This window comes from Nansenia antarctica (genome assembly GCF_963989245.1).
Source record: "Nansenia antarctica genome assembly, chromosome: 7".
Lineage (NCBI taxonomy): Eukaryota > Metazoa > Chordata > Actinopteri > Argentiniformes > Microstomatidae > Nansenia > Nansenia antarctica.
In genome coordinates, this window is record NC_137677.1 from 65,238,545 (window position 1) to 65,256,044 (window position 17,500).

Here is a 17,500-nt window from a genome sequence, read left to right on the forward strand (position 1 = left end):
GACTGGAGAGTTCCTGCTTCTTGAGAGCGGGCATGACTCACTCCTTGTGTGAGCGGCAGCCATCCCCCCCCCCGACACACGTGGGCGGCTGTGACTCAGGAGGTAGAGCCGCCGTCTAATGATCGCAAGATTGGCAGATCGGCAGTTCGAGCCCCGGCTGGCCACATGTCGAAGTGTCCTTGGGCAAGACACTGAACCCCAAATTGCTCCCAGTGATCGGGCCGGCGCCTTGCATGGTAGCTTCCCGCCATTGGTGTGTGAATGTGTGTGTGAATGGGTGAATGAGAGGCCGTTGTAAAGCGCTTTGGATAAAGGCGCTATATAAGTGCAGTCCATCCACACGTCCTCTGTGTGTAGCATAGCACTAGTCGCTAGAACATTCTAACGAACATCATCCTCATCATCATCGTCATCATCAACGCAATGTTACAACAAACGGGTTTCTTTTTGATCAAGAGGGAATTGGCTTCTCTCATTGAGTGGGGGGAGAGATATTATCACACATATCTTCTATATCTGGTCCAGACAGGGAGGTATGGCTGGGGGGTGGGGGGGGGGGTTGGGGGGGGTATCAGGTAGACTGGGGGGGGGGGGGGGTGTGTATCAGGTAGAACGTAATTGTTTTGGGCACTAAAAACACCACCTTCCTTTGAGGGATATTATTATTATTATGATCCATGAAACCATAAGAGGAAACCTTCTTATCTCATCTATAATCTTATCATTTGAGATGTGGGGAAGGAATAGATCGTCTTACTCTGTGTGAACTCACTTTATCTAGGCGCCGTTACTATGACGACCGAGGTCCATGCAGCGAGGCCCGACGGTAGCTACGGTGTGTCTTTGCCCACCTGATCAAAAGTTAAAGGGCCGCTTGTGTGGACGTTTAATCTCATATTTGTATTTACTGTAGGTTAATATACAGTGTCTGTCGATTTAGAGATGCTATAGCCACCGCCGGCTAACCAGCTCAGTGGCCTTGCGGTTAGAGTGTCCGCCCTGGGATTGGCTGTGAGTAAAAAAACTAAGTTCTATCTTTGCACTCAATCAAATTTCAGGACCCCTCCTTCATGACTTTTCCTAGATATGTGCGTTCTACCCACCCAGTATCCTTACATTTTAAAAATCACATCAGGATAAAGCTAGTATGAAGCTATTTTTGCCAGTATTTCTGTGTGTAGGAAGCAGGCTAAATTTACAAGCGGCCAACTAGTGGTCGTAGTGTGTAAATAGCAGATTTACATTCTAAAGAGGGGGTCACTTGACCCCGAGGCGGCTCTTTTAGTTTGTAAAAAGGCACGGCTGTTGTAGTGGTTATGGGTTGGATTGGGGGGGGGGGGGGGGGGTAAGACCCTGCGACATACCAGCGTCATGTCCAGGGGGTGTACTTGTCTTGTCCATCAAGCCGCCTCTCGCTTCTGACACAGGAGATAGGCTCCTCCCCCCTAAGGGGCTGTTAGGTTCGAGAACCACCGGTTCTCAAGGCTACTTACTTACCACTAGCACCTATCCCCCCCCCCCTACTCCCCCCCCCCTCCCGTCCCACCCCTCCCCCCCTTCCCCATCCCTTCCCTGGCTCCCCCCCTGCCCACCCACGGTACCGGTTCTGGTTCTGGTTCTGGCGCCGGTCCCGTCGTACAGTCAGCAGTAAGTTAGAATGTTATTATAAATGAAACAGAATGGTGGATGAACCCTCTGCGACAATCCAGTATTAATGGACTTCCTGCTTCAATCCAGTATTAATGTAGTCTTCCCTGCTCCAACCTTTCGTGTCGATGAATCACTCCGAACCGTTTGTTCTGTGCCTTCATCCTCCCTTCCCCGGACCTCCTCATAACTCCCTTCACAATGATGTGTGTTAGACCCCCGCCCCCCCCCCGCGCCCTTTAATCACAGGAGCGCTCGGAGGGATGTCATCCCAAGCTCTACTCCTCCTCCAGGAGAGGACAGGGGGGGGGGGACATTGGAATGCACGGAACCCAATGAGGAATGGGTTTCAAGTGTTTGGTACCATTCCTAATTTCTTTCCCGTGCGCCACACCGAACGATCCCATCCTCTGATTCTACCTCTACCAGCCTATCTCCCCTTGCTGTCTTCCTCCTCCTCCTCCACATGTAGTGTGCCCCCCCCCCACCCCGCCCCCCTTCCTCAGCCACCTAGGTGGGGGGATGGGGGGGTGGGGGGATGGGGGGGATGGGGGGCAGCCAGGTGTTTATCTCCCTGTCACCTCACGGGCGGTGGAGGTGGAGTAGATCCGGAGGAGGAGGAGGGGGTGGGGGTGGAGGAGGAGGAGGAGGAGGAGGAGGAGCTGGCTGTCCCAGGTGGCAGGCCTCCAACAACACTACCTGGCCACCAACCAACAACAATCCCTGGCAGCCAGGGAGAGGTGGGAGAGCGCTCTGCTGTAAGGAGAGTCTCCGTGTGGCGTAACGTGATCCGTTTATTTTTTTACGACGTCGTTTCGGCTCGCGCTTCTCCTTCGAATTTGGTCTTTTTATGACCGAAAACACGACTCCACGTCCACGCTAATAAGTCAGGCGAAGTAGGGTCGCGCTACCATGACGACACCCGTATGGCAATGCCCTATTCGGTTGTTAAGTCATGATGTGTTTCCGGGTCCACGTTGGCTGAGGCGCTCTCCTTCGAAATGCCTCAGTAATAATAATAATTCATTATATTTATATAGCGCTTTTTACAAGGCTCAAAGACGCTGACAAATATGGGAAAAAAGGGAAAGTGCTGCGTCCCTTGTTATATGAATAGATCCCAGTCTAAAAAAACGATTGAACTGTCATTCTACCGCTGTAGTACACTGGTACTCTGGTGCTTTAGTACACTGGTACTCTGGTGCTTTAGTACACTGGTACTCTGGTGCTTAGTACACTGGTACTCTGGTGCTTTAGTACACTGGTACTCTGGTGCTTTAGTACACTGGTACTCTGGTGCTTTAGTACACTGGTACTCTGGTGCTTTAGTACACTGGTACTCTGGTGCTTTAGTACACTGGTACTCTGGTGCTTTAGTACACTGGTACTCTGGTGCTTTAGTACACTGGTACTCTGGTGCTTTAGTACACTGGTACTCTGGTGCTTTAGTACACTGGTACTCTGGTGCTTTAGTACACTGGTACTCTGGTGCTTTAGTACTCTGGTACTCTGGTGCTTTAGTACACTGGTACTCTGGTGCGGGGAATTTCTGGTTTGGACCCGGAAATTGCTAAACGTCACGTTTGACGTCAGACTTAACAACCGAATACCGGTGAAGCTGCACTGTAAGTACTGTAGTGTAGTAAGACAACACTGTATCGAGGACGCCGGGACTAATACACTAATGAACCCGTGTGTGTGTGTGTGTGTGTGTGTGTGTGTCTGTGTCTGTGTCTGTGTCTGTGTCTGTGTCTGTGTCTGTGTCTGTGTCTGTGTCTGTGTCTGTGTCTGTGTGTGTGTGTGTGTGTGTGTGTGTGTCTCCCTCCCCTCCCAGTAACGGGAGGTTCCTGATGATCGGCCTGGCCTACGCGGTGCCCAGCGGCATGGTGGCCGGGTGGTCGGGGGTCCTGGACATGATCCTCACGCCCGCTAAAGTCAGCCAGGTAAGGCGTGTGTGTGTGTGTGTGTGTGTGTGTGTGTTGTGTGTGTGTGTGTGTGTGTGTGGAGGGGGGGGGGGGGGGGTTATAGTGTGTGTATGTGTGTGTGTGAGAGAGAGTGCCTGAGAGTGGTGTGTATGTGTGAGAGAGAGTGCCTTAGAGTGTTTGTGTTTGTGTGTGGGCGGGGTGGGGGGAGGGAGTGTGTGTGTGTATGTATGTGTGTGTGTGAGAGAGAGTGCCTGAGAGTGTGTGTGTTTTGTGTGGGCGGGGGGGTTAGTGTGTGTGTGTATGTGTGTGTGTGAGAGAGAGTGCCTGAGAGTGTGTGTGTGTGTGTGTGTGTGGGAGGGGGGCGGGGAGTGTGTGTGTATGTGTGTGTTGTGTGTGAGAGAGAGAGTACCTGAGAAGAGTGTGTGTTTGTGTGTGTGGGCGGTGGGGGGGGGGGTTAGTGTGTGTGTATGTGTGTGTGTGAGAGAGAGTGCCTGAAAGTGAGTGTGTGTGTTTGTGTGAGAGAGTGTATCTGCGCGTCGGGGGCGGGGGGGGGGAAACTGATAATCTGCAATCTCTCTACTCGTCTCTTTTCTCTAATTACGAACGCGACCCAGAGTCATTCACTCTGAACGGTGATTTTAAACGGCTTATTATTTTAGTCATTTTCAAGTCGCAGATGCATCACAGTAGAGTTTCATAGCCCTGCCAATTAGCCCCACCCCCCACCCCCCCCCACACACACACAAATAATCATCATGCTTCACAAAACACAATGAAAGGTATGCGTTCCACCCCCCCCCCCCCTCCCCCTGGAGCTCTCGTCGACGCCCTCGGAGCTGAAACAACGACAAGCTGAAACGGTCCTCGTCGCCTTGAAGCTGAAGGCCTCTGCGCCTGTGATCAGTCTAATTGTGTATCGGAAGGCTGAACACCAGAAAAGAGTCTAATTCCTCCTCTGGCTCAAATGGATGTTGACTCATAATTAACCCCAGTGGTCCTTTGCCAGTATTGACAGGGAAGGCCTGGCTGGGCGCAGTCTTCAGAAAGAAACTGCAGTTCTATTTCCCCCCCCACCCCCCACCACCCAGGAACAGCTCATTAAAACCCAGCAGGCCCTTGTGAATTACACTCGGAACTTCAAAAACCCGGCCTAAAAAGAGAGGGTCTCATTACAGGTTTTTTGGGGTTTGTTTTTGTTTTGTAAAGTATCCACACACACAGGCTTGTTGTGGCCCTCTTCTCTCTCTCTTCTCTCCTCTTCTGATCTGTCTCTCCCCCCCCTCGCTCCTCTGACTTTCCTCTCCCCCGCTCCTCCCTTCTCCTCTCTTCTCCTCCCCATCCCTCCCCTCCCTCCTCTCTTCCCCTCCCCCTCCCCTCCTCTCTTCTCCTCTCTTCTCCTCCCCATCCCCCCTCCTCTCTTCTCCTCCCCATCCCTCCCCTCCCCTCCTCTCCTCTCTTCTCCTCCATCCCCTCCTCTCATCTCCTCCCCTCCCCTCCTCTCATCTCCTCTCTTCTCCTCCCCCTCCCTCCTCTCTTCTCCTCCCCTCCCCCTCTCTCTCCTCTCTTCTCCTCTCTTCTCTCCTCCCCCATCCCCCTCCTCTCTTCTCCTCTCTTCTCCTCTCTTTCCCCTCCCCTCCCCTCCCCTTCCCTCCTCTCTTCTCTTAAACAACTTTTTTTGTCAGGGGAACAACAATCAAATGTATGAGTTACTCCACCAGTGCTAAATTTGCATGTAGGGAAATGTGGAGCACGTCAAAGTGTAAAGCGCTTCCACTTCTTCACCCTAACGAGCCTAACGAGCATCGCCTCCCCCCCTCGCCCCCCTTCAAAGCCTCACAGGGGGCGAGTTAACGACCAGAGGAGACGTTCACACACAGAGCAGCCCCGACAGCACCGCAACCCCGCAACATGGCGGTGTCTCAAAGGGGACAAATCAAGGCTCTTATCTCTGTTAAGGTTATCGTCAGACAGGTGCTGCCTGAGAACCGTTTAACGTTTAACGCCGGAGGAGGAGACACACACCGGCACTGTGTTCACCCTCTGCTCTCCACTCAACCTGTCAGGGAGCAGAGGGTGCACAGGGCTCGACATCAACGCCGTTTTACTTGTCCGGAGCAAGAACAACAACAGACGGCGCAGGCGCCAGACTAGACTAGATGATCGTGGAGTGAAGATATTATCAAAGCGTTCGGGTGATCGACAGGCAAGTACGCTTTGATAATATCTTCACTCCACGATCATCTAGTCTAGTCTGGCGCCTGTGCCGTCTTTTGTTCTTCCTGCACGCAGGTAAACATATCCAGGATCTAGCAGCAGCATCGTCGTGCTCGCGCAAAAACAAACCCGGCGAAAGTTTTACTTGCTCCGGACAAGTAAAACGGCGTTAATGTCGAGCCCTGGTGCATTCTAAAAAAAATTCTTCACGTCTTGAAAATTGTATTTGCCGTCCTAACCCCCCCCCCCCCGCCCCCCCCTCCCTTGCCTTTAAATCTGAGAGCTGTGTCACGAAGTAGCTTCTCGAGCGACCCGCTGAACGCATCGACGTGGGCTCAGGAGAGGCTGCTCTGTCAGAGGGCTGTGAGGATATGAGATGTGTGCGCTGGGGTTGTCTGGTGTTCCACGCCGCAAGAAGAATAACACACAAGTCACCTGGGGTCTGGTTGGCTCAGCCACACAGCCACACAGCCACACAGCATATCTTACCTCAGAGACTGAGGGCGAGCCATTTGCCTACTCTGATTTAGTCGTGCGGGCGTGGAGACTCGAGAGCAGCCCAGTGTGGGGGAGGTGGTGGGTGGGAGATGACAGCTCTAACTCAGCCTCCACCCAGCCGTGTGACTGGCTAATATCTCTGTGTCCCCCGGGGGACTCTGACATGTGCTGCTGCGTCAAACCTGCTCAGTTCAGAGGAGGGCCAGAGACCGATACACTGTGTGTGTGTCCCCCCCCCCATCTCTCTCTCTCACAAAGTCTCTTTTTTTCTTACACACACACACACACACTCTACACACACACGTGCACACTCTGCACACACAGCTGCACGCACACACACACACCCACACACTGCATACACACACACAGCTGCACGCACGCACACACACACCCACACACTGCATATACACACACACACACCACACACACACCACACTCTCCCTCTGTATGCCGCTGGTCTCCTCTACAAGCTTGGCCGTGCTGTCGTCCCCTGACAGAGCTCTCTCTCTTTCTGCAGAGGCGATCGATACAGAGGCTCCGCCGTTGCACGACCTCCCCCCCGTCCCTACCTCCCCCCCGTCCCCCGCCCCCCCCGTCCCCCGCCCCCACCCCACCCCCCCGTCCCCCTTCACTGCCTCCCAATCACCCCTCCCGGGTTCCCAGCTCCACCACTCCACCCAAATGTAATTTTGCCAATCTCATTCCTGCTGTGTCACTCCTCCTCCAACCACTGCAGCCCCCCCCCCCCCCCCCCCCCCCCCCCCGCGCCCCCTCACCCCCTCACCCCCCCATTAACAGCGTCCTCTGTACTGCTGATGTCAAGGGCTGTTTTCCAATCAGACAAAAACAACAGTCAGAGTTTGTCTTTCACAGACGGTTGAAGGACGGTGACCCACTTTTTGGGGGGGTATTATTATTATTGTTATTATTGTTATTATTATTATTATTATTATTATTTTGTTTTTTTAACCTCTTGCCTCTCACCTTCCACCGTCGACCGTCTCTCTTGTCTCATCGTCCCGGAAAATCTTAACTCCAATCCTCACTCCCCCTCCTCCTCCCCCTCCTCCCCCTCCTCCCCTCCTCCCCCCTCCTCCCCCTCCTCCTCACCCTCCTCCTCCTCCCCCTCCTCCTCCCCCTCCTCCTCCTCCTCCCCCTCCTCCTCCCCCTCCTCCCCCTCCTCACCCTCCCCCTCCTCCTCCTCCTCCTCCCCCCTCCTCCCCCTCCTCCCCCTCCTCCCTCGCATCACCCTCCTCACCCTCCTCTCCCTCCTCCCCCTCCTCACCCTCCTCTCCCTCCTCCCCCTCCTCCCCCTCCTCTCCCTCCTCCCCCTCCTCACCCTCCTCCCCCTCCTCACCCTCTCCTCACCATCCTCCCCCCTCCTCCCCCTCCTCCTCCTCCTCCCCCTCCTCCTCCTCCTCTTCTCCTCCTCTTCCCCCTCCCCCCCCTCCTCACCCTCCTCCTCCTCCTCCTCCTCCCCCTCCTCCCCCTCCTCCTCCTCCTCCCCCTCCTCACCCCTCCTCCCCCTCCTCCCCCTCCTCACCCTCCTCCCCCTCCTCACCCTCCTCTCCCTCCTCACCCTCCTCTCCCTCCTCCCCCTCCTCACCCTCCTCCCCCTCCTCACCCTCTCCTCACCATCCTCCCCCCTCCTCCCCCTCCTCCTCCTCCTCCCCCTCCTCACCCTCCTCCTCCTCCTCTTCCTCCTCCTCCTCCCCCTCCCCCCCCTCCTCGCCTCCTCCTCCTCCTCCTCCCCCTCCTCCCCCTCCTCCTCCTCCTCCCCCTCCTCCCCCTCCTCCCCCTCCTCCCCCTCCTCCCCCTCCTCTCCCTCCTCCCCCTCCTCACCCTCCTCTCCCTCCTCCCCCTCCTCTCCCTCCTCCCCCTCCTCACCCTCCTCTCCCTCCTCCCCTCCTCTCCCTCCTCCCCCTCCTCCCCCTCCTCACCCTCTCCTCACCATCCTCCCCCTCCTCCTCCTCCTCCTCCCCCTCCTCACCCTCCTCCTCCTCTTCCTCCTCCTCCTCCCCCTCCCCCCCCCTCCTCACCCTCCTCCTCCTCCTCCTCCCCCTCCTCCCCCTCCTCCTCCTCCTCCTCCCACCTCCTCACCCTCCTCCCCCTCCTCCCCCTCCTCCCCCTTCAACGTAAGGCGTGGAGACGGAGGTGGTTAAGGAGGTGGGTCTCAGGTTTCACCCACCGGTGTCAGTAACAGTGTCAGTAACAGTGTCAGTAACAGTGTCAGTGTCAGTAACAGTGTCAGTAACAGTGTCAGTGTCAGTAACAGTGTCAGTAACAGTGTCAGTAACAGTGTCAGTGTCAGTAACAGTGTCAGTAACAGTGTCAGTAACAGTAACAGTAACAGTGTCAGTGTCAGTAACAGTGTCAGTAACAGTACAGTGTCAGTAACAGTAACAGTGTCAGTAACAGTGTCAATAACAGTGTCAGTAACAGTGTCAGTAACAGTGTCAGTAACAGTGTCAGTAACAGTGTCAATAACAGTGTCAGTAACAGTAACAGTAACAGTGTCAGTAACAGTGTCAGTAACAGTGTCAGTAACAGTGTCAGTAACAGAGTCAATAACGGTGTCAGTAACAGTGTCAGTAACAGTGTCAGTAACAGTGTCAGTAACAGTAACAGTGTCAGTAACAGTGTGTCAGTAACAGTGTCAGTAACAGTGTCAGTAACAGTGTCAGCCGCCGGCCGCCTCTGTGATGAGTAGCGGCCATCTGAGAGGCTCTGGGGTGGTCCGTCTCTTCGCGTCCCTGTCCTGCCCTGCCCCCCCCCCCCCACCCCCCCTTCTTCCGACTCAGTAGACGGGGAATTGATCCCATAAATAAACGCTTTTTGCACAGAGACAAGAATGGCTTTTTCTGGCAGGGAACGGCACAGCAGCCTAGCGATCAGTTATCACAGAGTCTGCTGGAGGCTCAGGATGGGGCAGGGGGGATGGGGCAGGGGGGATGGGTCAGAGGGTGGTGCTGGGGGTGATGCCAGGGCTAGGTTGGGGGTTGATGCTGGGGGCTGAGGGTAGGGCTGGGTCTATGGCTGAGGGCTGGGGCTAGACGGGGGTTGGGGCTAGGACTGAGAGCTGGGGTTAGGGCTGGGGGCCAGGCGCTAGGCGAGGGCCTGGGCTAGGCAGGGGCTAGGGCTAGGCGAGGGCTGGGGCTAGGACTGAGATCTGGGGCTAGGCTTGGGCTGGGACTAGGAGAGCTGGGGCTGGGACTAGGAGAGCTGGGGGCTAGGACTAGGAGCTGGGACTAGGAGCTGGGACTAGGGACTAGGAGCTGGGACTAGGAGCTGGGACTAGGAGCTGGGACTAGGGACTAGGAGCTGGGACTAGGAGCTGGGACTAGGAGCTGGGACTAGGAGCTGGGGCTAGGGACTAGGAGCTGGGACTAGGAGCTGGGACTAGGAGCTGGGGTTAGGAGCTGGGGCTAGGCAGGGGCTAGGGCTAGGCAGGCAGGGGGGCCCTTGAGAGACTATTATTATTATTATTATTATCTCAACTCTGCCGTCAGAGAACGAGTCAGACAGAGTCAGGCGTGGAGTGGCCCCAGGCGAGACAGCGGACCCGGAGCACGTAGCACCGCGTGTCTGTCGCCGTCCAGCCATTAGCATCTTTTAAAGGACTGGATCCCACGCTGCGTTAATCAGTCCGACGTAATTGCTGCTGTAATGAAGAGCGGGCCATTAAAGCATATGCACGGAACCGAGAGGAGACTGCAACTTGAGAGAGTTGCGGCGCCCGCGCTCACTGATTACAGAGAGGCTTATTTTCTGCCTTTTGTGACACCACGTCCCGCCCCGTCCCCCCACGCCCCCAGGTGCCTCTTCACAGTGTTGAGAGAGCCTCTGGAAAAAGGTTGTGCCCCCTCAGACAAGTGTACGAGGCTACTGCCACACACACACACACACACACACACACACACACACACACACACATACTATCACACACACACACACACACACACAAACACACATACACACACACACACACACACACACACACACACACACACACACTCACTCTCTTGACAGTTTTTTTGTCGTCGTCTTCTACCCCTTTTTCGGTCGGTCGCAAACCGAGCGAATTAGCATAGCATTGTCATGTGGAGCTAAACCTGAGGTATAAGTGGCGTGCTTATTGGCTTAAAAGGCTTATAACAAGAGGGAGTTGGTGTGAAAACAAATAAGTCAACGAGCCAAGAGCCCTGAAACCGTTGGCTGCCTCCCGCCTGACGCCAGCTGTAGCCTGGTTATTGACACGGTTAGCGAGAAACGCGTGATTAGGCTTAGCACGACACGCGTCATGTTCCTCTTCGCTCGCTGTAACTGCTTAGCATATTGCAGTTAATTAACTCCCCCCAACCCCCCCTCCTCCTCCTCCTCCCTCCCACCACCCTCCTCCTCCTCCTCCCCCTCCTCCCTCCCACCACCCTCCTCCTCCTCTCCCCCCCGACATGAAACGGAAAATGATTTGATTGCTTCCCAGAATTCCTCCCCCCCCCCAAAAAAATTATTTTGTTTTTGTTTTTTTTAGCTTCACGAAATGAGTATATTAAACGTGAAATTAAGCGGCTTTGAAAGTTTGCTGTTGCCGCTAAACCCGTGTGAAGATGGAGCTAAATCACAGTCGATGATACATGGCAGGTGTGACTGCGTTTACGGGGATGGGGGGGGGGGGCGCTCTGTGAGTTATAACGGGAAGGTTGAAGCACATGTTAATCAATCATGAATGCTCCCTATGGATTCAGTTTCTTTTTTGGTGTCAAGCGTACCGTCCGTAAGCTCACATTTTGACGTAGCGAACCACTTTCCAATTCCCTCTGCCGCCTTTCACACTCAACAGTCACACCTTTTCATTTGTGAGATACCGTCAAGACCGCTGATCTCATTTGCATGATGATGATGCTTCCCATATTCTCCCCTCAGACGGTTCAGAGACGTCTAGAGCAGCGCGCCACTCCCCTGCTTATGTGAGATGTAGCGTCGTCAGGAGATTGATGTGGACACCTTGATTGTCTCTCTCTGTCTGTCAGATGCTGATTTGGAGTTTATTCCTCCAGCCTCCATAGAGGTGTGTGTGTGTGTGTGTGTCTGTGTGTGGGTCTGTGTGTGTGTGTGTGTGTGTGTGTGTGTGTGTGTGTGTCTGTGTGTGTGTGGGTGTGTGTGTGTGTGTCTGTGTGTCTGTGTGTGTGTGTGTGTCTGTGTGTGTGTGTGTGTGTCTGTGTGTGTGTCTCTGTTTGTGTGTGTCTGTGTGTGTGTGTCTGTGTCTGTGTGTGTGTTTGTGTCAGTGTCTGTGTGTGTCTCTGAGATGAAACATCGTGGTCACACACACACACCTCTCCAGCCCCTGTTTTCATTGACTCTCCTACCCCCCCTGGCAAAATGCTGGCCTTCAATTTACTGTGTCCGTGATTGACAGGTCTCTCCCCAGACTTCAGACGCTTGTCTGCCTGCTCTCTGTCTAGCCTCAGTCCACAGAGCCTGGCACAGAATAATCTGTTTTTTTTTCTCTCTCTCTCTCTCTCTCTCCTTCTCCCTCCCATCCATCCCTCCCTCTCTCTCTTTTCTTTCTTCTCTCCATCCCCCCCCTCCCTCTCCCTCCATCCCTCCCTCTCTCTCTTTTCTTTCTTCTCTCCATCCCCCTCTTCTCCCCCCCCCTCTCTCTCTCTCTCCCTCTCCCTCTCCCTCCATCCCTCCCTCTCTCTCTTTTCTTTCTTCTCTCCATCCCCCCCCCTCTCTCTCTCAGGTGGATGCTGGCTGGATCGGGTTCTGGTCCATTGTGGGCGGCTGTGTGTTCGGGGTGGCTATGGCCAGGTAAGCAAAAGAAAGCAACAAATAATGATGATTAGCATTTTTAGCATTGTGTTGCTTTGTGTGTGAGCCTGTGACTGAGTGCCTTCCCAGAGGCCATGGTGGTGATGTGTGACAGAATGGGTATGTGACAACTATTGTTCCCATCATCCCCTCATGGCTCAAGAAATGCTACCAGAAAGAGACTCGGAGCGGCTGTGTCTCAGGAGGTAGAGGCTGTGTCTCAGGAGGTAGAGGCTGTGTCTCAGGAGGTAGAGGCTGTGTCTCAGGAGGTAGAGGCTGTGTCTCAGGAGGTAGAGGCTGTGTCTCAGGAGGTAGAGGCTGTGTCTCGGGAGGTAGAGGCTGTGTCTCGGGAGGTAGAGGCTGTGTCTCAGGAGGTAGAGGCTGTGTCTCAGGAGGTAGAGGCTGTGTCTCAGGAGGTAGAGGCTGTGTCTCAGGAGGTAGAGGCTGTGTGTCAGGAGGTAGAGGCTGTGTCTCAGGAGGTAGAGGCTGTGTCTCAGGAGGTAGAGGCTGTGTGTCAGGAGGTAGAGGCTGTGTCTCAGGAGGTAGAGGCTGTGTCTCAGGAGGTAGAGGCTGTGTCTCAGGAGGTAGAGGCTGTGTCTCAGGAGGTAGAGGCTGTGTCTCAGGAGGTAGAGGCTGTGTCTCGGGAGGTAGAGGCTGTGTCTCAGGAGGTAGAGGCTGTGTCTCAGGAGGTAGAGGCTGTGTCTCAGGAGGTAGAGGCTGTGTCTCAGGAGGTAGAGGAGTCGCCGTCTAATGATCACAAGGTCGGCAGATCGGCGGTTCGAGTCGAGCCCCGGCTGGCCACATGTCGAAGTGTCCTTGGGCAAGATGCTGAACCCCCAAATTGCTCCCAGTGAGCGGGGCCGGCCGGCACCTTGCATGGCAGCTTGGCCGCCATCGGTGTGTGAATGTGTGTGTGAATGGGTGAATGAGAGGCCGTTGTAAAGCGCTTTGGAGCAACTTTGGAGCAGCAAAAAAGGCGCTATATAAGTGCAGTCCATTTACTCTGTAGAGGCCCACCAGAGAGGACTGCAGCAGACTGGACCTGTGTTCAGTGGTGTGTAAGGGATGGGATCGTAACCCATAAATGCCTCCCCCACCCCCGCCCTCCCCCCCTCCTCTCATAAATTGCCCTCCTAAACGATCTCCCCAGACTTGGTGAGCCGTCAAATTAGAGGATAAGCATCCACCGTGATCGCCGTACGCACACACACACACACACACACACACACACACACACACACACATCCACCGTGATCGCCGCCGTACGACTCGCTAGCTACCGCCGCTGCCGTCGTCAGATTAAGTATGCATGAAAATCTATGGCCCCCCTGTTTGGTGGTAATAGCCCTAGCCCTCTACCCTACCCTCCTCCCAAGGCCCCGGCAACACGATTAGCCAAGCAGAAAACTCCTTGGCTAAGCATTGTTCTGGGGGATAGGAAATGGGTCTCTGTCTCTCTCTTGTAATGCGGCCTGCCTCTCTCCAGTTTTTCGGGGAACATTAGTCTCATCAGTAACGACAAATACAACTCTGAGTGTTTCTGAGGGGGTTGGGGGGGGGTGAAGTGGGTGGGTGGGGCGGGGGTGGTTAGAGGAGATGTGATGTCTCAAAGCCCTTAGCTCACCTCCCCCTCTTTGTGTTAATGTATTAAACTCCAGTGTTGTGATAGAGAGGGTATACTAATGCAATGGTCCACGTCCCTCCTGCTGATGTATGGAGGGTACGGAGGCAGAGTGGAAGTCAGTCTAAGGGATTCGGTTGATCGCGGCTGATGGATTTACGTCCGTCGACGTCGGGCCCCCGATCAGCACTTACTTCCAGCCAGGAAGGAAGGAAGGGGCCAATGTTTCCAAAACGGTGTAATTAGGAAGATGAAGCCGTAACTCTGGCTGTCAATGAGGAGGGGGGGGCGGCTCTGGGTTCGGGGCTGGAGGTACAATGTACATAAACAATTACATAAAGTGAGAGGAAACATGTTGTGTTGTTTGTATAGACGAGCCAGGGGTTGGTGGGTTGATGGTTGGGTGGGCGAGAGAGGGGTCGTCATCAGCCTCTCTTGACCCAGTAGATGGTTCCTTATCCAGTAGAACAGTAGAGGGTTCCTTATCCAGTAGAACAGTAGAGGGTTCCTTATCCAGTAGAACAGTAGATGGTTCCTTATCCAGTAGAACAGTAGATGGTTCCTTATCCAGTAGAACAGTAGAGGGTTCCTTATCCAGTAGAACAGTAGAGGGTTCCTTATCCAGTAGAACAGTAGATGGTTCCTTATCCAGTAGAACAGTAGAGGGTTCCTGTAGAACAGTAGATGGTTCCTTATCCAGTAGAACAGTAGATGGTTCCTTATCCAGTAGAACAGTAGAGGGTTCCTTATCCAGTAGAACAGTAGATGGTTCCTTATCCAGTAGAACAGTAGAGGGTTCCTTATCCAGTAGAACAGTAGAGGGTTCCTTATCCAGTAGAACAGTAGAGGGTTCCTTATCCAGTAGAACAGTAGAGGGTTCCTTATCCAGTAGAACAGTAGAGGGTTCCTTATCCAGTAGAACAGTAGAGGGTTCCTTATCCAGTAGAACAGTAGATGGTTCCTTATCCAGTAGAACAGTAGAGGGTTCCTTATCCAGTAGAACAGTAGATGGTTCCTTATCCAGTAGAACAGTAGAGGGTTCCTTATCCAGTAGAACAGTAGAGGGTTCCTTATCCAGTAGAACAGTAGAGGGTTCCTTATCCAGTAGAACAGTAGAGGGTTCCTTATCCAGTAGAACAGTAGAGGGTTCCTTATCCAGTAGAACAGTAGAGGGTTCCTTATCCAGTAGAACAGTAGATGGTTCCTTATCCAGTAGAACAGTAGATGGTTCCTTATCCAGTAGGACAGTAGAGGGTTCCTTATCCAGTAGAACAGTAGAGGGTTCCTTATCCAGTAGAACAGTAGATGGTTCCTTATCCAGTAGAACAGTAGATGGTTCCTTATCCAGTAGAACAGTAGATGGTTCCTTATCCAGTAGGACAGTAGAGGGTTCCTTATCCAGTAGAACAGTAGATGGTTCCTTATCCAGTAGAACAGTAGAGGGTTCCTTATCCAGTAGAACAGTAGAGGGTTCCTTATCCAGTAGAACAGTAGATGGTTCCTTATCCAGTAGAACAGTAGATGGTTCCTTCTTATCCAGTAGAACAGTAGATGGTTCCTTCTTATCCAGTAGAACAGTAGAGGGTTCCTTATCCAGTAGAACAGTAGATGGTTCCTTATCCAGTAGAACAGTAGAGGGTTCCTTATCCAGTAGAACAGTAGATGGTTCCTTATCCAGTAGAACAGTAGATGGTTCCTTATCCAGTAGAACAGTAGATGGTTCCTTATCCAGTAGAACAGTAGATGGTTCCTTATCCAGTAGAACAGTAGAGGGTTCCTTATCCAGTAGAACAGTAGAGGGTTCCTTATCCAGTAGAACAGTAGATGGTTCCTTATCCAGTAGAACAGTAGAGGGTTCCTTATCCAGTAGAACAGTAGAGGGTTCCTTATCCAGTAGAACAGTAGATGGTTCCTTATCCAGTAGAACAGTAGAGGGTTCCTTATCCAGTAGAACAGTAGATGGTTCCTTATCCAGTAGAACAGTAGAGGGTTCCTTATCCAGTAGAACAGTAGATGGTTCCTTATCCAGTAGAACAGTAGATGGTTCCTTATCCAGTAGAACAGTAGATGGTTCCTTATCCAGTAGAACAGTAGAGGGTTCCTTATCCAGTAGAACAGTAGATGGTTACTTATCCAGTAGAACAGTAGAGGGTTCCTTATCCAGTAGAACAGTAGAGGGTTCCTTATCCAGTAGAACAGTAGAGGGTTCCTTATCCAGTAGAACAGTAGATGGTTCCTTATCCAGTAGAACAGTAGATGGTTCCTTATCCAGTAGAACAGTAGAGGGTTCCTTATCCAGTAGAACAGTAGATGGTTCCTTATCCAGTAGAACAGTAGAGGGTTCCTTATCCAGTAGAACAGTAGAGGGTTCCTTATCCAGTAGAACAGTAGATGGTTCCTTATCCAGTAGAACAGTAGATGGTTCCTTATCCAGTAGAACAGTAGAGGGTTCCTTATCCAGTAGAACAGTAGATGGTTCCTTATCCAGTAGAACAGTAGATGGTTCCTTATCCAGTAGAACAGTAGAGGGTTCCTTATCCAGTAGAACAGTAGATGGTTCCTTATCCAGTAGAACAGTAGAGGGTTCCTTATCCAGTAGAACAGTAGAGGGTTCCTTATCCAGTAGAACAGTAGATGGTTCCTTATCCAGTAGAACAGTAGATGGTTCCTTATCCAGTAGAACAGTAGAGGGTTCCTTATCCAGTAGAACAGTAGATGGTTCCTTATCCAGTAGAACAGTAGAGGGTTCCTTATCCAGTAGAACAGTAGAGGGTTCCTTATCCAGTAGAACAGTAGAGGGTTCCTTATCCAGTAGAACAGTAGAGGGTTCCTTATCCAGTAGAACAGTAGAGGGTTCCTTATCCAGTAGAACAGTAGATGGTTCCTTATCCAGTAGAACAGTAGATGGTTCCTTATCCAGTAGAACAGTAGAGGGTTCCTTATCCAGTAGAACAGTAGAGGGTTCCTTATCCAGTAGAACAGTAGAGGGTTCCTTATCCAGTAGAACAGTAGAGGGTTCCTTATCCAGTAGAACAGTAGATGGTTCCTTATCCAGTAGAACAGTAGATGGTTCCTTATCCAGTAGAACAGTAGAGGGTTCCTTATCCAGTAGAACAGTAGAGGGTTCCTTATCCAGTAGAACAGTAGATGGTTCCTTATCCAGTAGAACAGTAGAGGGTTCCTTATCCAGTAGAACAGTAGAGGGTTCCTTATCCAGTAGAACAGTAGATGGTTCCTTATCCAGTAGAACAGTAGATGGTTCCTTATCCAGTAGAACAGTAGAGGGTTCCTTATCCAGTAGAACAGTAGATGGTTCCTTATCCAGTAGAACAGTAGAGGGTTCCTTATCCAGTAGAACAGTAGATGGTTCCTTATCCAGTAGAACAGTAGAGGGTTCCTTATCCAGTAGAACAGTAGATGGTTCCTTATCCAGTAGAACAGTAGATGGTTCCTTATCCAGTAGAACAGTAGATGGTTCCTTATCCAGTAGAACAGTAGATGGTTCCTTATCCAGTAGAACAGTAGAGGGTTCCTTATCCAGTAGAACAGTAGATGGTTCCTTATCCAGTAGAACAGTAGAGGGTTCCTTATCCAGTAGAACAGTAGATGGTTCCTTATCCAGTAGAACAGTAGATGGTTCCTTATCCAGTAGAACAGTAGATGGTTCCTTATCCAGTAGAACAGTAGAGGGTTCCTTATCCAGTAGAACAGTAGATGGTTCCTTATCCAGTAGAACAGTAGATGATGGTTCCTTATCCAGTAGAACAGTAGAGGGTTCCTTATC

At 52.4% G+C, this 17,500-nt stretch overlaps 1 protein-coding gene across 1 annotated transcript in view; it reads left to right on the top strand.

The window, feature by feature from the left end:
* slc49a4 (solute carrier family 49 member 4) overlaps positions 1-17,500 on the top strand; it is a gene marked incomplete at both ends in the record, with an annotated part of 63,177 nt that overhangs the window by 24,550 nt on the left and 21,127 nt on the right. Inside the window, 2 exons of the mRNA XM_080537052.1 lie at positions 3,482-3,590; positions 12,028-12,095. Coding sequence (XP_080393178.1) covers positions 3,482-3,590; positions 12,028-12,095 — 177 coding nt within the window. The remainder of the gene's footprint in view (positions 1-3,481; positions 3,591-12,027; positions 12,096-17,500) is intronic.